General features: G+C 42.8%; 1 protein-coding gene across 4 annotated transcripts in view; it reads right to left on the reverse strand.

The window, feature by feature from the left end:
• Positions 1-20689, reverse strand: part of MYO16 (myosin XVI) — a 579863-nt gene that overhangs the window by 317133 nt on the left and 242041 nt on the right. For all 4 annotated transcript variants that reach the window (XM_059144127.1, XM_059144126.1, XM_059144125.1 and 1 more), the window contains exons 7-9: positions 18635-18760; positions 7824-7899; positions 5074-5227 (exon numbers count right to left, since the gene is read on the reverse strand). In XM_059144127.1, the coding sequence (XP_059000110.1) occupies positions 5074-5227; positions 7824-7899; positions 18635-18760 (356 nt within the window). The remainder of the gene's footprint in view (positions 1-5073; positions 5228-7823; positions 7900-18634; positions 18761-20689) is intronic.

The following is a 20689-nucleotide window of genomic DNA, read 5'->3' on the forward strand; positions in this document are numbered from 1 at the left end:
CATGTTGAACTTGTTTCATAAAATGTAGCCCGTGGAAGGCTTTCCATAACATCGCCTCCATGCCTGCTGGGAGTCTCAGGTTTCACTGAGGTCCAGAAGGACACATTGCAAAACTCACATTCTGCCTCTTACAGATTCCCACAAGGTATTTCTCCTCATCAACGGCCACTTGGTCTATGCATCCTAGGACCACCCCCCCCCCAAGCTCCTTATCCTCGTGTCCTCAGACCCACTCAGATCTGCCTCTTTCCAGACTTCTCCCAGTCACATCGCCTCTCCATCCCAGGTGCTATGTGACTCAGAAGCCCTGGAGAGCCAGCCCCATGCCAGTCTCTCAAAGCTGGTCATCTCTGGCATTGGATTTTTTCTATCAGCTGCTTAGAAAATAAGCTTTTCTCTATATGGTCATTTTCAGTTTGAAAGCAGCAAGCTGGAAGCTTCATTCTCTAGTCTTAGCTTAGAGCTAGAAGTCCTTCATTCATCAGATTATTAGGCTGACAATTCACAGACGCATGAAGAGCATCTGCCTGCCTTTTTGTCACTTCTTGAGGGCTGATGTGGTCTCACATTGAGCCAGAGACTGCTGTGTTTCGAAAATACTAAGTCACGGAGCCATCAAGAACCACCTCATGAGACACTTCTGACCATCGTCATCACCTGTGGTACTGTAGCTCAACTCTGACACTGACTACCTGTAGCACAGAGCCTACAAGTTAAGGGCAAGGCTGCCCCCCCACTTCAGACACAGTCACAAGTTTGGGAGCCTCATGCTCACCCACACTTCTGACCAAAGAGTTACCAGCCCAAGGGCTCCCACAACTCCCTTCAGCTTGATAACCCACTAGAACAACTCGCAGAGCTCAGGAAGTCACTATACTCACAGCTTTCTTAGGGAGGGTATGAATTGGGATTATCCATGCACAGAGACCCTCAGGGTCAAGTGTGGGAATCAGGGCACATTGCCCCCCCACCACACACACACAGAGGTGGCTACCCACCAGGACGCTCCCCTGGGCTTACACAGAGTCTTCTGGAGGTTTGGTTCCATAGATATGATGGATTCTGTCACTGATCTCAGCCTCTGGTCCTCCTCCCCTCCCGGAGGCCAGGCTGGCTCACTGCTCAGTGCTTCCATCCCAGGACTGGGTTTTCTGGCATGATCAGCCCCCTACCCTGAGGTGCCTTGTTAGCCTAAATTCAAGTGCAATCCTAGGGATCCTGGACAGCAGAGGCAGACCTATGGGTTGGGAATTCCAAGGGCTGAGCTTCTCCCCTCCAGGAAGCAGTGAGAAAGGCCTGGGGAAATCCTTTACTAGACGGCACCCATAGTCTACACTGGAGGTGACATATGGCAACGACTCCGTTGAAGTCACGGAGGTCACCAGTCAGAGCCAGGATCTGAACTGGAATATGTGGCTTTGGGTCTCCGTCCATAAGGACCACAGTACATGGCCTCACAAGTCACCTCAGGGAGTGAGTGTAGACACTCAGAGAAAGCCAGACAAGGGTGTGAAAAGTAACATGGCGGCCACAGGGGAAATAACGGCCCCATGTTGTTCCATTTGACTTGAGCTTCCGCTTAAAAGCAGATCAGTGCTCGACTGTACTGCAAGGAGCCTTCGTGCTCCTCATTTCTGCAGAAGGGAAATGTCTTCCTGATTACAGACTATCTTCTTGAGTTGTCATATGAAGAAACGCTTAGGCTGAACTGACAATATTCCATGCCTGAAACTGACTGACCATAGCAGGGAACCTCAGATCACCCATTTCCTCTTTCAAGCCAAATTAGAAGTTTTCAAATTGCAAATAAAAATGACCTCCTCACTGAAACAACAGGGGAGTGGGTATATGTGCATGACAGGAGTCGAGTTACTCGAGTTCTGAGTCTTGGGGGGGGATGCAGAACATGGGATAGAACAGAAAGCATTTGTGTTACCCCCGAATCTAATAATACACTGTAGGTTAATTAAATTGGATGTAAATTTTAAAAACATTTTAAAAAGAAGTCCTTGTGTTGTGTGTATAGATATATCAAAACTGAAAACAATTATAAGTAAAGACAAAAAACATCATATGAATAAAAGATACAGCATAGGGAATACAGTGGGAGTACTGTAATGGCGTCTGGCGATGCACGGTAGCTGCCTTTGTGGCGAGCATGGCAGATATTGACATTGTGCCCCTGGAACTAATACACCATTGTGCGTCAGTGATAAATTAAAAACATTAACAACAACAACAACAAAAATGAAAGAGGGAGCATACTTGTGTTCTTCTTCAGATTCAAGGCAATGACTCCCGTAAACACTGCACCAATCCTGGTGTCTGGTCAGGGGATGGGAACCGTCAGCTCTTGTGGTGAATCACTGAGCACCCACAGGTGTTTGGCCAATGACTCTACCCGACCAGGTACATGGAACTGCTGTGGCTTCCAACTCCAGGACCCATGAAATAGAGTACTTGCAGCAAACGTGACCCACATCAAACTTTTCAAGGGTGACAGACCCTGGGAGAGCATTTCCATGTTCCACAGGGGCACGTGCCACCACAGCTGTCTTGTTAGCGGCGATCACCACACCCAAGAGACTGAGATCTACATCAGGACACGGGAGAGTGTGGGGAGGAGGCCAGAAGGCAAGAAAGCACAGAGCGGGGAATCACCGCAAGTATGGCAAGAAGCCTGAAAGCTTTACAGATGGGGAAGATTGTCTCTGGGAGGGCTCTGGAGTTGTTTAACCTGCTCATTTGGAAACATGAACCAAGAAAGTGAGGCAACACATAGACTGCTTAATGATGTTAACTCAATAGAAGATACCTTAGAAACATGGAAAATGAAATAGTTCAATAATGCAGAAATTTCCTTCTGATTAAATGTTTAACCAAAGGCAGGATGGCTGCTGGTGGTGGAGCATGGCAGGAGTCATGCTCTTGTCCTAACTCACTCAAGATTCAGCGCACAAACCCTCACAGGATGATCAACGCAAACTGATCCTGGAAAGGGAATTTGACTTGTATGTTGAGGTACCAGAAACCACTCAACTGTTCCTTAAAATTTTAACAAAATATATCCCAGGAAAATGTAAAAGGAGCGAGTTACCTGTAGAAGGGAAGGGATAGGAAGTTGGATGAAAAGTGAAAGACAGGAATGATAAATCAGATGAGGTAATGCGGGTTACGTCCTCAGAAGGAGGCTGGCTGGTGACAGGTGGGAAAAGAGACTTTCTGGAGATAAGCACAGACTGCACCGAGAAGAAGAGAAGGCCGAGTAAGTTCTTCCTAATCATTCACGTCTCCTACCGAAGAACATGCACTATTCTTTCTTGGGCAAGGTAATGAGATGACAGAAGCAGTAAGCTTCACGGGGATGCCTGGCCCTGCCTGCAGCAGGGAAACTGGCCAATGAGGCGAGACCCACTTGCTCTTTCCCCTTCTTCCTGGAGTTCTATTTTCTTCCAATTCCTTCAAGCAGAGGAACTTCTAGAAAGAGCTGAAGGGCAGGATTCACATTAAAAAATCCAGGTTATCAAACCATTCAAGAAGGCACTTGGTTTAAAGAAGGGCATCTTGGAGTTTCACAGAACTAGAGCATTTGTTTATTCTGACAGACGCAAAGGATAGAAATGGTTTGGGGAAAATTCAGCAATGCTGAGGTGAGGAGAGAGACAGAAGACAAAACCTTCCTGAACACCACGGCTAAACCGCGCACTACAGCAAAAAAAAAAAAAAAATGCTGTTTGGTAAATTACCCACAAGAGATCTGTGAAAGAAATACATGCAAGTTTTATGTTAATCCTGTCAAAGCTCCGATTCATTTCACCTATGATCTCTATCGAAAGGACAATGTGTTAGGGGCGCCTGGGTGGCTCAGGCAGTTGAGCGTCCAGCTCTTGGTTTCGGCTCAGGTCATGATCTCAGAGTCGTGAGATGGAGCCCCTCCTCAGGCTCCCTGCTCATCGCCGAGTCTCCTTGAGATTCCCCCTACTCCCTCTCCGTCTCCCTCCTGTTCTGCTCTCTCCCCCTCTCTCTCAAATAAATCAATAAATAAATCTTTAAAAAAAGAGAAGAGTGTGTTAAAAATGTTCTTTTCAAGCTGAAATATTTTTTCCTTACATATTTCCTTCTTTTGTTGAGATAGGATCCCTATAGCACAAAATTCACACTTTTAAAGTGTATAATTCAGTGCTTTTTAAAAAAAAGCATATTCAGAAATTTGTATCACATTTACTTCTAGGACACTGACATCATCCCCCAAAGAAACCCCCCACCCAGTAAGAGTCATTCCCCATTGCTCCCCTCCTGGCAACCACTAACACGCATCTGTCTGTGGGTTTGCCCATTCTGGACACCTCACACAGTGGGGATCACACAACATGGGGCCTTGCTGTCTGCCTTCACTCACTCCGCGTAAAGTTGAGGTTCACGTTTGCTGTCGCACGTATCAGTACTGAGGAGATGGTTTAGGCAACCAGAAGCCATTAAGTTTTATACTTTAGAGAGAAAAAAGTGGATATTTGTATTTCCTACTTTAGAAATTTAGCCATTACCAGGGTCATGGGAAATCTTCCAAATCCAGTGACTTAAAAACATGGAATACAGTTAAACTATCATCTTTGGTCTCATGGTGCCACACTTGATCTATAACTAAAATAATAATGTTTAAAAGAATCAGAGGAGAGGCACCTGGGTGGCTCAGTGGGTTAAAGACTCTGCCTTCGGCTCAGGTCATGATCTCAGGGTCCTGGGATCGAGTCCCGCATCGGGCTCTCTGCTCGGCAGGGAGCCTGCTTCCTCCTCTCTCTCTCTCTGCCTGCTGCTCTGCCTACTTCTGATCTCTGTCTGACAATATAAATAAATAAAATCTTCAAAAAAAATATTCAGAGGATTTTTCAGAAAATGAAGCTAAACACATCACTGTCAACAAGTACTTGTTGGTAAAGACAGTAACATTCAGCTTCAATTCAGTTATGAACTCTGTCTTCATACTGACTAGAAAATGGTTGGCAGGGATGGCAGAGAAAATAATCTCCGCACGCAAGGGCTTGGAAGTCGGCTCTCTACAGGGAAGGCACTTACAGCTTGCTCGAGAGAGCGGGGAGGTCGTGGAGGATCTCTTCATAGGGCTCCTCGGAGGCCAAGGCAGGAACACATAAACGCTCTTTTACCCTTTCTTCCCAGGCAATCTCGGCTTTCAACAGCATTTCCTCAATAAACTCAGATGCAGCGATATCTACAAGAAGCAAGAGGAACATCAGGAAAAGTGGGTGCTGAGGTCACAGAAAACGGTTCCCTTTCTGTAATCCAGGCATGCTCAGAACGTGAAAATCGATCGGAGCAAAACGAAAAACATGAAGGGTTTATGGTAGGAATGAAGCTGCAGTACCGTCATTTGAAAAAGCGGTCTCGTTTTATATGGGTGGCATATTTAGTTACAAAGGAAATGCAAAAATGTAGAAATAATATTCACCGAATGGTGATGTGTAAAATGTAAAATCACAGAGAAGCTAAGCTTGAAAGAACGTGATGTCATTTTCATTCTCAGTGCAACTCTCCTTCATCTTGATGAATAACAATCAAAATGATGAAAATGGTTACACATTCCCCAGGACTGGCTTACTGGAAAACTTAGAGTAGGCATTCTTTAAGCATCCGTTTGTAGACGTACCAATAAATAGCTGAATTCTGAAAACAGTGAGTCTAGACTCTGTGATCTGTTGTTTCAATCTGGAATATAGTTGTACTTCCTTATGTATACATACCACATGTCAACAGTGACATCTGAATACACCTGGGCAGCAACATAGACGTGCATTACTCAAATGAACACTTACTAACAACTGAAACTGGAAATCAAAAAATCTTGAAGAAAAATTCACCTTAGTAACAACTGGGAACTTAATGGCCGCAACTGCTTCTTTTCAATCCTTGTGACTGAAGTGCATGACCACTTGTGTCTACAGATTTATGTGGCTTGATGGGCTGGAGGAGTTAATTCAGCCACCACGAGAAGATGTTTATGCCAAGATTTTACCACCATCTCATCTAGGTCAAATCATATCCAGTAACAAAGAGGAAGTAGCCCGGCTTCCTCACCTTGGGTGATTATGTCTGTCCTACCTAATGACTACACCCCAAACGGCTTTTTTTATCTGTTCCCCAGATAATTTTTTATGTATCCACTCCAAATTCAAGAAACACAAAATGGCAAGATTCGAATATAATACTGTGATGATTTTCTTCTGCTCAGTCATAATCTGGGTGTCTACTTTCCTGTTCTCTGTGCTATTATTTTATCTGGTTCATTATTCATGCTGCTGGATTAGATGTTGGTCCCTCCCACATTTACTCAGAACCCTCGCTGCATTATAGCTCTTTGTCCCTTGTGGTGTGTGAAAGAAGCATTTTCCTTCAATCAAGAAACGATTGTTGAGAGTCTTCTACCAGTCCATCACTGTGTCTCTTTGGACCAACAAGGCATGGAAAATGGACTACACTGAGGGTAGACTAGGCATGGCCAACACCGGCAGCCTGTCTAAGACAGCCATCCTATCCTGAGGTGGCCAGGGCTGAGGTCAGACCAGACATTTAGTCACGCCGTGTCCTCTAGGACTGTGGGTTGCCTTGGGTGTCCATTTCAGCACATTAAGGCCTACCACACTAGACCTAAAGGGGGAAGTGTGACACACTGGAGTCCATGTGGTCAAGGGTCAATCGTATATTCCCTTCTCTGGGAAAGAAGCCAGGGATGTGATTTTGACGAATGTGACAAATGTTAAATGTGACATGTTTCACAATAGATACATTAAACAAATAGAAAAATCCACACTTTTCTACTTGCTCTTTTAATATTTATCATGAGACATGCCTTTGTCATTAATACCAAGATTACTGCACTCTTGTTAACATCAGTCCACGCCCAAAGTTTGAAGCTATCATAGTATCTTAGAGTCTCATTTGTTAAATCTTCAGTTTATTTTAACAGGTAAGATGAATAAACATTAAACACCCTTTAACTTCAAAAAAACAAGAAATAGAGCAAATCTCTCACCCTGTCTTAAGCTGGAGGTTTATCATGTCATTATACTCCTACAAATGTATCCAATGAGAAATCTCAGTCATAAAGTGCTCACTTAGTACCTTCAAGATTTTTATAGCAACGTATGACCTGTGTACCCTTTTCTTTGTTACTTAGAATTCTTATTTTTAATAAACAAAAAACTGACGAATACATTTGTTGTTCAAATTGTAAAAGCTAGATAATGAATGCAGCATCCCTGTTTTTAAATTAGTAGGTGAACATTATGAAAGAACAGTGGTAAAAAGAACTCTAGAAATGTTCAAGAGATACTTATCAAAAATGGAAATATTCAATTAAGATTGTGAGACTTTTAAATTAGCTGGAGGGTATCAGTCTCAATTCCTTGCATTATACCTGTCTGTGCAGAAAAATATATATATATATATTATTTAAAATTACCCTGACGAAAAGGTGTGTATTTGAAATGATAAGAAACCAGTGAAATAACAGCAAAAATATATTCAACAGTAATTGCCACTGAAGGGATCACTGCGCGGGAAGTTGAAAGCCCGAGAAGCAAATTGCAGGCAAGTCCAAGGGCCCCAAGGATGGGAACCAGCCTGTAAGACCCTTTTGCGAAGGAGCTGGGCAAGGGGCTTCGGGAATAGGGCTTGGGTGGAGCATGTGCACAGAGCTCCCAGGGGAGGCGGCCTCACTTGGCAGCCACGCCTGTGATGGATGAACAAGTTCTGGTAGGACAGGAAGGAGTCAGTGGCCGCTCACCGGTCCCAGGACTCTCATAACTTACCTGAGGGCTTCTCTTCATTGCAGTTCAGAAGGTTTGGGTTTGCCTGATGCATCAGAAGAAGCTTCACCAGGTTTGTCTGAAACAGTAAAGTTTACTGAAATAAGATTCCCCAGAGAGAGCTACAGAAGCGTGGTCTCTAGGGGGCTCCTTCCAGCCTGCTGGAGGGACAAGGCATGAACACATCCCACCGTAAACGTTTCTCACTCTCTCCACTTCTAGTTTTCCCAGCTCCTTTTTAAAAAAGTGAAAGACATTCAAACCAAAAATTACTTATCAAAGGAGGGATAAATTGCTGGGGATTTGAAAATGCTCACTTAACACCTTCCTCATTTATTTTAGGGCATCTGGTGGGAGGAATTACACCTTATATGTGTTTTGTTTTAATTGAGCGACTCATTAACGTCTCACTGGTCCTGTCCCATCACTGGAACCCCGCAGACAATATGAACTAAAGTCACGGGGGGAGTTAGGAAAACTTAAATCTTGCACTGTAAGAAAGGAAGAAAGCAACCTGATGAGAGGTTAATATATTCTTTAAATCTTATTATAAAATATAAACTCAATGAGTATATATGTGTGCATGAGCCCTGAAAGAGAAGTATGAAATGATTTCCAGGGTATCCAACTTTTTTTTTTTTTTTTAAGATTTATTTATTTTAGAGAGGGAGAGCATGGAGGGGAAGAGCAGAAGGAAGGGAAGAGACGGAATCCCAAGCAGACTCCTCACTTACAGCAGAGCCCAACTTGGGGCTCAGTCTCACCACCCTGAGATCATGACCTGCGCAGAAATCAAGAGTCAGACATTCAACCAACTGAGTCACCCAGGCACCCCCAACTTTTTAAAATAAGTCATGCATGGTATCTTTCTGTGTTTCTTCCCAAAATTATCCCTCTCCGTATTTCTCAGAGTTGGCCACTGTCATGAATTTTGGGCTATCACTATGATTTCTTTATACATTTCGCCCTTATGTATAGGAGCACCTCCCAAACAACATATCACTCAGTCTGTGTGTGACACGTAGAGAAGTGGAATCTCCATGTGTATATTCATAGACGCCTTGCTTTCATGACTTAACCCTGCATTCTGAGAGTCATCAAAGGTGATGGACAAGATTCATTCATTTTGTCAGCTACAGTATAACTGCACCGTACAAATATATCATAATTTACGTGCTTTCCTCCCTGGGCTTTCAAGCCGTTTGCAGTCATTTATTTTTACAAGTAATGTTGCTACAACTGTTCTCATTTATTTTGGTGCACGCGTGCCAAGGTCTCTTCAGGACGCAAGCACGTGGACCGAAATTGCTGGGATAAAGGTCTGGACACCATCAACGTGGCTTAGATAGCTCTAGCTGTTTTCCAAAGAGCTCAAATGCCCGCCCCATCCCCAACAAGACATCCTGCTGCTCTGCACTCTACTTAATAACTTTGCTTCTGTGCATTTGCCTATCGCTAGATTCACTTTTTCTCCAACACTTAATATGGTCATTTTTAGAAATTTAGCTCTCATACCAGGATTGAAGTAATATTTCAGTCTGGTTTAGCTTACTTCTGTGATGACAAAAGATACCGAACACCTTTCCACATGTTGAGTGGCCCTCCTCGGCTTTCTCTGGGGAAGTGTCTGTTCAAGACTTCTTTGCCCGTTTATTACTGAAGTCTTTATCTTTGCTTTAGTGACCTCTGTTCTTCATATGTCCTAGATACGTTCATCAGATACGTGTATCGCAAATATTTCTCCCCATTCTGTGGTGTCTCCATTCATATCCTTGAAAATGCTTTTTTTTAAAAAAACAGAAGAGTATTTTAACTTTGTTCTGCTTTTGTGAAAGTGTAACATCTGTATTGTTTTTTCAAGCAGTCAACACTCTATTTTCAAAATAACTATCCACTCAGAGGCCATGACAACATAATACTATATTTTCTCCTAAAGGCTGTATAATCTTAACTTTTATATGTATGGTCCATCTCAAGTGAGTTTTTGCAAATGACAGAGAAAATCTCAAATTTATTTTGGTCCAGCACCTATTCATTTTTCTGCACTATTTCTTGAAAATACTTTTTTTCCTCTCACTGAATTGCTTTGGTAACTTTGTGGAAAATTAATGGACAATACATGTCCCTGCCTATTTCATTGATCTATCTGTCTATCCTTACTGTACTTCCTGACCACTTTGATTAGTGCAGCTTGGAGTCAGTATTGAAATCTTGTAAGTGAAAGACTTATAGTAAGTCTTGAAAAAAGTCTGTAATTTTCTTATTTTTTAAGATAATTTTTTCTATTTAGGTACTTTGTAGCTCCATATAAATTTTAGAATGAGCTTTTCAATTTCTAAAAAAAAAGGCTTAGGATTTTTATTGGAACTGCTTTAAGTGAATACCATATTAATTTTATATGGCTTTTAAAAATGTCACAAATTTAGTGGTTTAAATAAGAAAAATTATCTTACAATTCTATAGGTCAGCAGTCTGACACAGGGCTCACTGGGTTAAAATTGGGGTGTTAGCAGCACTATTTTCCCTCTGGCTCTCAAGAAAAATCTGTTTCTTGCCTTTTCCTGCTTCTAGAGGCAACTCATATTCCTTGGCTTGTAGCCCCTTCCCTCAATTTCAAGCCAACAATGTTGCAGGTGTCTGCCCTTTTTTCATAACACACTCCCTATTTGCATGCAATGGCCTTCATTTACATGACCACGCCCAAATTTGCAATAACAACACCCCACATTTTTGCATAGCCACACACCCCCCCCCCCCCCCCCGGACCCTGAGCCAGGAATTGTTCTCTGCTTTTAAGGCCCTGTGTGATGAGATTGGGTCCATCTGGGTAACCCAGGAAAACCTTCCCATCTCAAAATCCGTAACCAATCAAAACTGCAAAGTTCTTTTGTCTTTTCAGGGAACAAACATATTGACAGGCTTTGAGCTTCAAGGTGCGGACATCTCTGAGGGCTACTTTTCGGCCTTCCACAGAGATCTTAAAAATATTCACTGTCAAAGCACATGATTATGGCTTACTCCTCCATTTTGGGGGTCTTCTTTAATTCCTCACCGCAGTGTTCCATAGTTTTCACTGTAGAAATTGTCTGTTAAAATATTCTGTTAAGTATATTGTTCTGTATTTTATGTTTTTAATGCTACTGTAAACAACTTGATCAATGCACTTAATGGGTCTAGTCTTTCCATTTTTTGTGGATTCCTTTGGCATTTCATCGTCCTTTCTCCTTTCCCAACTTTGTCCTTTGTTTCTATTTCTTGCTTTATTATATTGATAAGAATGAGACTGGCTTTTCCGATCTTGGATTTTGCTATTGTAACACGCGCTGTAGCTCTCCTCACACACAGAACTTCGCATCCAGGCACACAAGACATCTCCCTGACCACCGATGATTGTTCTGGTTGGTATTCTCATTAAAAAATTAATTAGATTTCAAACAGTCTGCTCCTTGTTAGCTTTCCCAAAGCCCATTCAAAAATCAGTGTTTGATTTTTGCAGAATATGGATTATATCAGTAGCATTTAAATTATATTACAGTGCTTATATATAGAAGTTTGTCTTTATTTCCAAATATAGAGTTTATTAAAGGGAGACATTCTATTGAAATATGAAAAATAAAATATAGAGAGCAGTTTCCCAAGACATTGAAATAGGTACAGGAAAGAGCTTTGTTTTATATTAAAGATGAGAGTGATGTATTTGCATTTAAACCACATGACAGGGAAGAAGGAAAAGAAAGACAGACAGGCAGAGGGAGGGAAGGGTAAAAGAAGGAAAGGAATTAGAAAAGGAAAAAAAAAAAACCAAAACCAAAGTGAGCTAAGATTGCCTTTGGCTTTCCCAAATTTGAAAGAACAGTATAAATCTAAATGCTTTTATATCTCTGCAAAAATGTCAGACACACACTTAACAATTACTTGGCGACTGCAAATGCAATTCAGTGTGTCCAGGCCTCCAAAGAGAAATGTGCCATCTCTCAGAAAACCACTTCTCTCCGCAGCCTCTCCTAGAACCCCAGAAAGCATTTCAGTAACAAAAGCAAAATGTTTCCTCCAGGAAAATCTTTAGCAATAAAAGCAACTCCATTTTATTTCAGGCCCATAAAGAGAGGCATTCATGTGTGGAAGGAGGAAGCCTCTCTCATTTGGGGAATTCTTTCTTTTTTTAGAGCCAGTTTTTCCCATGTGCTTCCGATCAGAAATCGGGGAGGCCCGTCACAGAACTAAATTAAACAGGCCCGTGCTAATTTCAATTACTCTCCTCCGGAACATTTGCTTTACCCTCTCAAAAGACCATTAGGTAAATTGCTTCAATTGTGAGTAGGTCGGGTGTGTAACCCAGTAAGAATTCGTCACCACCAGTACAAGACCGCTACAATCACCAAAGGCTCCGGAGGATAAGGCGACTGTGTGTGTGTGTGTGTGTGTGTGTGTGTGTGTGTGTGTGCTAGGGGTGGTGAGGGTGGAAAGAGAGACCCTGCAGGCTGAATGAAAATGCACTTAGGCTGAAATTCAAATCCACACAGTTTCACTGGACATGGACTTGTTCATTCTTTGGAGAGTTGTCCTTCAGTGCGATGAATTCAGCAAAATTAATTCCTTGATGGTCATTTAAATGGCCCCTTTAAAGAGCTGAACCACGACGGTGAGCATCTGGACGAAGCTGGTTTCTAGCTCAGACGCTAGAGGAGCCTGTTCCCTTCATCTAGTAACAAGAAACTGAAGCGTTCAAGGTCCCAGAACTCCCAATGCGTGCTTCCTGCCCCTGCAGGATTTCAGCTGTGAAATACAAAACCACCTAATAAGTTACTATTATCCCTACTTGTGGCCCGACTGTGATTGCACATTAGACCCAAGAGCTCTGCCTCCATCGCTGAGAACACAGGCTCTCCGATCCCGCCAGTACCTGCGGGTCCCTCCAGAGCCCGTCCCTCCCGCCGCCCACGTGGCAGCCTCCTCCTCCTGCATCGCCTCCTGGTCAGCCTCCTTGATGACCTCTCACGCTCCCCAGCAGGTGCTGCCTGCGCTGCTCACCCTTGGCTGGAGTCCCTCGGCCCACGTGCCTTTTATCTGGGGCGCCACCGACAGACCTGTGTACCTGGGGACCGTCCCTCCACTGGGCAGCCTGCGCCTGTGAGCTGGTGGGCTCATAGCCCACTGCACAGGAGCAGCCTCAGTTGGCTGGACCAACGGGCATCTGCAGCTCTAGGGCAGACGCAGGCTCCCTTGTTCGTGAACAGAACTGTGTGTCCTGGATGGGGCCCCACGCTGATAAGAAATGGCACTGTCTGCGCACTGGGTCATACAGACCAGAGGGCAGTGCAGGCACACGAAGGCAGGTGTCCTGACGAGGTACGAACACACGGGGACCACATCGGATGCACAGGGGAGCATCCTCCCTGGAATCTGAGCAACTGGGAGAGGGGCCACTTAAGTGGCATCTCCGTGTGGTCCTCCACGTTAATACTGAACCACTGCACAATTTCAGGAAGAGCAAAGAACACAACAGGAGGCACATGGTGGCATCGTCCAGAAAACGGAAGTGGTTGAGTTCCTATACAGGTGCCAGTCTGATGGGGGAGGCCGGGGAAGGCAGCTGGAGAAGGAAGCAGACGCCCCGCCACAGGGCACTGGCACCCTGTGTCACGGAGTGCATGTTTCCTGTCCCAGCAGTACGAAGGACGTTGTGTGGAGACACTGTGATGACACCTGAGCTGACAAAGCTTAGGTGTGCAGGAGTGGGGACAGGGCTGGCGGGTGGGTGGCTCCCCAGGGAGGGAGGCTGCTGGACCAGATGGGGCCATGGTTTCACCTCACAGAGCCCCAGGCAATTCTTACTTGGAAGCTCGCAGGCTCGGGAGGTTGTTGCGTACTGGAAGATGGGGACGAGCTAGGAGGAAGGGTGATGCCCAGTGCTGTGGTGAGTAAACGACACATGGGAAGGGCAGCACCCTGGGGGGCTGGGAAATGAGCTGACCATTCCCTTTGTCCACGAGAGCAGCAGGAGGGCAGGTGGGTAGAGATCACCCACCTGGCAGGGGTGCTCAGGGGTCTGCAACGTGAGAGGGAAACAAGAGGCAGCTTTGGGGAACCGTGAGCATGGAGGGGGCTGGAGGCTGCAGGGTGGGGATTCCCTAAAGACTAGTAAACACTGAGAAGAGAGGGAACCCCCAGAGCGCTGAGCCCGTCAACAGCATGTGCTCAGAGGGATGACTGGAAAACCAGAGAGTGTCTTCATGTTCTCCCAAAGAGAAGAAATAAAAAAACAAAACAAAACAAAACAAAAAAAACGAACAAACAAAACCCCTGAAGATTTCTCCATTCTTATGAACTTGGGCAAAAATGTTTTTGAGAATGAATGCAAATGACTCCTTTGAACATCAAGATATGCAGGCTGTGTGACAGAAAATGCTTTTGAAGGGGAGGGTGTTTAGGCTTCGGCATCTGTAGCTACTTTCCTGTCTTCTGTTGTAGCGTGACCAATCCTATCAGAAACGCTAAAAATATGCAGAAGGCTAGAATCAAATTTTATGTACGACTCATGAAAGTACTATGAAACCAAAAGACATCAGTCACATAAATTAGTCAGTCCCCAGTTTTACACAAGAACAAGCATCTCCCTTTCCTCGCTGGAAAGTTAACGTATTTATAAAGGGGAATGTTAAAGTATATATGCCATCCCGGTCTAAGTGTCAATAAGGAAAACCGCTGAAAATTATGAACCACCTTCCTCGTAAAGGTATTTGTATTTGCAAGATATTTATAAGAAAGTGAAATTGCTGTGAATGTCTCCAAAAATGCCATTAGTCTTTTACAATGTTAGCATTTCTAAAACTTTTTTCTAAACTGAGACATACTTATTTACGGTAAATTTCTTCAGAGTTATAAATCTCCCATGCATATAACTTGAAATTCACATAAAAGCTATTTCTAAATTATTTCCAAAATGAATACTAAATAGCATTTTTACAAGTGAATAATTTTTAAATATTATTCTATATATCATATGGTATTTTCCTGACAGAATAATTGAGATACAATTGATTCAAAATCTATTAATATAAATCTGTTAGTTGTCTTCGTAGTCTGAATTGAAGAACCATAGTTTGGTTTTGGTGTCATATATTCCACCAGAAAAGCCCCCGTCTGCTTCTGTATGTTAGAGCTTTGCTTCGAGTTCTTGGTTGATGGATCTGCCCCCTCAGTCCCTTTGGTTACTCCGCAGGGCACCGAGCACAGAGGGCAAGAGGGCAAGAGGACATGCAAACTGTCCTCGCGGCTGGGAGCTTATATTCTGGTAACCCTGCTGAACAGGGTTGATGGAGCAGAATGGAGAAGACACATGAGATCTTCATCTCTCCTTGGTACATAAATGTATAAGGAATTAGGAAATACTGAGCTAATGGCTAGTCATTTTTGAAAGAAGCAGAGGATAAAGTGACATTGGTTTTTAAAGCTGCCTCATTTGAACACTAATCATGGCCATTGCCAGAAACCCTGCATCGGATATCATCCGTACAAATCTCACAACTGAATCAATGACCAGGATATACGCCAAGTGGTGCTCAGCACGCATCTTCCGTATCTGCCATCATCACTCCCCAGAACCCCCGAGCTATGTAAAAATCCCCCTTTTAACAGAGGTGGACGGTTCACATTCATAGAAGACCCTGGGGCCAGACTCCCCGGAAGGAGGATTAGGGAGGCTTGCTGGATCCGCTCAGCCCCTGTTCAGAGCCCGTGAGCAGGCGTGTTCCTCAGAACAAACCCGGCAAAATATGGGTCAGGAAGAATCGGTCACATCAAGACACGTTCAATATGCAGAATCAAAGATCCTAGTAGACATGCTACAAGAAAGTCATATAAAAGCATCTTTGTTTCTCTTCCACCACAGATGGGTTTCATGTGAAAATAATCATAAATTAACTTCCTTTCATTCCTCTCTATTAAGCTGCAGGAGACTTTCAGAAGTCAGTAATTCTTTTGAAACAGAGCAGCTGTTTTAAACCATCCCAACCTAGACTGGTTCTTTCCTATCTTCCCTTCTAATTACAATAAACCCAAGAAGAACTCTGAAGTCTAGCCCAGACCCAGGGTTTCCCAGCCCATCTTTAGGACAGAAGATGGCCTGGTTTGAGGCATCCCTCCCACATTCCAGATGTGTCCCTCAGACAACATCAGGTGGGTCCAGCACCACAATCTGCTAACACGAAGTGCCAGGGCAAGTACTCTTCTCCCACTGAGCTGAGATCCTCTCCCTGATGAGAGTCAAGGGTAGCTGGGAGGAGGGCCCCTGTAAGAGGGAGCATACCCCAGTGAGCCCCTAGCCCCAAAAGTCTTTTGTCCCTGCAGAGACCCCCCCCCACCTTATCTTAAGACACAGGGTAGTCTGGCTTGGGAAAACCTCTTCTTCCACCCCTTTGGGGACCCTGGAAGAAGAAGTGAGGATCCCAGGAGCACCAGATGGGCCACGTAGACCAAAAAAACCCCACAAAGGGTCTGAAAATTAAACTGCTACTGGAACTACAACCTCCTGAAGAAGACCAGGTCTGCATATCAAACGTAAACAGGAGAATTAAACTAGAATATTTATACAGAACTGAGAATCTCTGAACAAATTAGCTGAAGTGTCTGAAAATACAATTAAAAATCACTTGTCATACCAAGATCAGGAAATCACAACTTGAATGAGAAAAGATGAAGAACTGATAAGATGAATCATGCCACAATCATCTGATGATGAGGGTAAAGCAGATCTCATGAGAATGCTTCAACAAGCAACTACAAATCCTCTTGAAACAAATGAAAGAAGAGGAGATTCCATCAAAGACATAGAAGGGACAATACAAACCAAATGGAAATCATAGAACCAAAACATGCAATAACAAGTAAAATACACCAAGTCCTACCAAATATTTCATTTGACCTGCAACCAAATCAAACAAAAACTACACACTGGCTTCTGAAAAAAAAAAAAAAAAAAATTAAATGTCTAACAACAGCTGAAATGATGTATTTAGTCCAAGGCATGTCTGGGTTTTTTTTTTTTTTTCTTTAAATACTTTATTTATGTATTTGACAGAGAGAGAATGAGCATAAGCAGGAGACAGGGCAGAGGGAGAGGGAGAAACAGACTCCCTGCTGAGCAGGAGACTGATGTGGGGCTCCATCCCAGGAACAAGGATCATGACCTGAGTCAAAGGCAGAAACTTCACCCACTGAACCATCCAGGCACCCCCCAAGGAATGTCTTTAAAAAACTTGTTAAAAATAGTCCTATTCTCCCATTAGCTTATCAAAGTGGTTAAAGGGAACCAATTTGGTATTCTTTGAAATGAACCCAATCTGAACTCTAAAAGTCCAATCAGAAAAATGGGAAAAATAATGGGTAAAATGAAAGCCTTAATTAATTTAACTGTAGTAAGCAGCGTTCTGTCACATTTTACCAAGCTCTCACTCACTTGCAGATGTAGCTCCTTCCAGAGGGATCCCTGACGACAAGGAGCATGTTCTGATAATTCACTGGTTACCATTTCTTCTGCATGGGCCAACAGGTTGTATTCAAGGAAGCCAAACTTGCTTCTGTGTTTGCTTCTGTACTTTTTACTAAAGACAAAACCTGACACCCAGTGTCTCCCAGTGTGCTATGGTGCTAGAAATGCAGCACTAGTGTGTTCATGGTGCATGGCGATTACTCTACTCCCATGATCTACTGGGGGGACCTGGGACCCCTAGCCCCTAGGACAAGTGACTCCAGCTACCTGCAGTCTCCTCGCCTTGAACCATCCATTTACTTACACAAACATTCATTTGCTAAACACAGAGTTTGGGGTACTTAATAAAGGGCCTGTTGGAAATATTTATTAACAAATGATACTTTTCATAAAGGAAATGTTGCCAAAGCAAATAATGTTTTTATTATTTTGAAAAACATCTCCTAAGCAATGTGCTTTCTCTAAATTGTGAAATGTAAATGGTATCCATTATTTTAACAACAGCCATGCTCGGATTTTATGATGGATATTTTGCGTACCCGTTGGTACCTAAGAGACTTGACTTACTATGAACCTAAGGGGCATGACCTGTTACCCTAGACCAATGTTTGAGAATCAACAAGTTTAACCTAAATCTCCATATTTATGTAACAATGAATTCTCTTCCAAAACAGAACTACTCAGGCTTTCTCCAACACAAAATATTGTGTATTGTATAAATAGATTTCAAAATTAAATATTATGAACACTGTAGTCACATTCACCCACATAAAATCATTTAAAAGTCATTTTGTTTCTTCCTGATGATGTCATGGTAGCTGGTGAGAAAGTAATTTGTGCAATAGTAACTCAAGTTGTATCAGCTATGACGAAAAACCTATTCACAGAAAAAAAAAAAATGTGCTCCTCATTCTTCATTCTTCAAGGAAAAATATAATTTATAGTGAAAAACTAAAACATAAAACAGAATTCTGCTTTACTTCTACAAACTATAGAGAATAAATAGAATTACTAACGATTCATGAAAATATGAACTACGTAAGGACTATGTAATGTTAAGAAAATAGTAAGCTCATCCTATGAAACATGTTTTTGATTTTGTCTTATCTCTCCAACAATTCTGACCACAATGTGCAGAATCCCGAGGACGGCATGTTTTATGCATCCTTCCAAAAGATCATGGTTTCTTTCCACCGTAAAAATAATGGCAACATGGGCTGCCATTGAAAACCCAGTTTCATCCTGACTGTGCACAATTTAAAAATTTGAATGATGTATTCATTATAGAATGATTTAAAAACAATAATTTAGGAGATCACTTTACCTGGCCATACTTTGCTGCCAAATGGAGTGGGGTCCAGTACTGATTATCTGCGACATTCAGGTCCCCGCCATGCTCCAGGAGAAGGGCCACCACCTCCTTGTAGCCGCTGGCACACGCCATGTGTAACTGCAGTGAGGGAATACTTTGTTATAGAACTTCAAAAAAGAAGCAGTGACATCAAAACAGCTTATTCAGTGAGCTGTTTTGAGAGCTAACAAATTATCAAATATAAAATACCTTTAAAAAGAAGAACATACCTGCAGTTTTAGTTATTTGATGTAAGTGGACAGTATCCTTCTTGGAACAAAGGCTTATGGCTTAATTATTGTTTCCCCTCGGACCCAGACAACGTGCGATTTTTCATGCAATTCCCATTTCCCTCTTTAGTGTCCTCTGTACCGGAATCTGAGCACTTTTGCATACAAAATGCAATAACTGAACGCTTTACCCTCTTCTCACCCAAAAAGTCAAACACGTAGTGACCGGCTCTGAAATTCTAGCCCTGTAATTGTGCGACTGGAGGAGATTCGAGGACATATATGACAGCAGGAGATGTGATCATCTTGGTGCTTAGGAACAGGAAAAATGGGCCGACACACTGGAAAGGACGAGTTAATCCCAACAGACCTTAAAATGATTATGTGGTTCTCCTCCTCCTGCTCCCAGGTTAGCTCATGAATGCAAGCTTAGCTCAGGAAGGAGGACTCAGAGGCTACAACCAGGAGGTCATGTTTAGAGAACGATTCAGACTTTTCAGGTGAGGTAATTCCCGCTTCCAGCATAGAAGCCTCGATTTGTAGTTGAACTGTCATTTAAACTGGGTTCTTAAGTAACTACGCACTTGATTTCATGAGCATAATAATATGAAACTATATAGAAGGAAAAAGAAAAACAATATAAAAGTAGTAAAATCAATGATTTCTTCTTGGTCTTGTAGCGTGGAATTTTGTACCTTTCTGTCTGTTTTTATTAAAAAGATAAAATTACAATAAAGTCAAAAGGCTTATTAAATGTGTGTACATATATATTAATAAAATCCAGCAAAAACATTTGCTTTTCTACCCTTGGAGTTCATTGTGCTCTTTAATGTACACCGTGTACATACATGCTTATCTCTCCTAGTTAATTGCAACAGAAGAACAAATATATTTAACCAATTTAAGGCATAAACACAAAGAGATCAAGTTTCACATCACTCTTCCCATACTTGATTATACATAGAATTCACCTCATCAATATTTTAGCAAACAGTCCCGAGAACAAACCATCCACAAGTATCTCAAAGAAGGATGATTTTATATACTTGTTCTCCTGGAAAACCAGTCTTACAGCTGCTCCGCAACGGAGTCTACATCACACTAATTATCAGTTGACTCAAAGGTTCCTCTGAACTATAAGCACGAACATCAGGATCTGAGGTTTTCACCGTCCGTTCGTTGGTTAGCACCTGAGACTAAGAAGTCAAGTTCACTTGTCATCAAGGATGAACTCCTTAATGAGAAGATTTGCTTTCCACGGGGCAAAAATTGGGTTCTCCCATTCCAAACTCAGCCCAGCTCCTACCTGACCATCTCAGGCACTGCTCTCAAGGAAAAGACCAGAAGGAAAGTCTTGGCTCACTTGGGAGAAAAGCTATCAAAAGCATGAGCTCCCAGTGACATCTCTGAAGGCAGACAAATTTAATCCGAGACCATTTCAAAATGAAGGCAAAAACTCCTGACTTTGAGTATTTCTACTTCCTTACAAGAGACAACAGAGTTTTAAAAATTCATCATAGTAAATCAGTAAGAGCTTAGAGGCTCTACCCTGATTCTACCAGCAATCAAATCCTGAATCCATAAGCAAGCCTCCAGACCCCCCCACCAAGGGGACCGTTCTCATCACTAAGTTAAATGTCTATTTTATAGACCTTGTCTATTTAATAGACACGAAAATGTCTATTTTCTGAAACGGACATTGCCCCCCTCCCTTGTCCTGACAATGTCTGGAAGATGTCAGGGGCCAAATGTGAACATGTCTATCCCTACAGCATCTCAGAACACTCCTCTCCTGCTG

This window comes from Mustela lutreola, chromosome 13 (assembly GCF_030435805.1).
Source record: "Mustela lutreola isolate mMusLut2 chromosome 13, mMusLut2.pri, whole genome shotgun sequence".
In the NCBI taxonomy this organism is placed as follows: Eukaryota; Metazoa; Chordata; class Mammalia; order Carnivora; family Mustelidae; genus Mustela; species Mustela lutreola.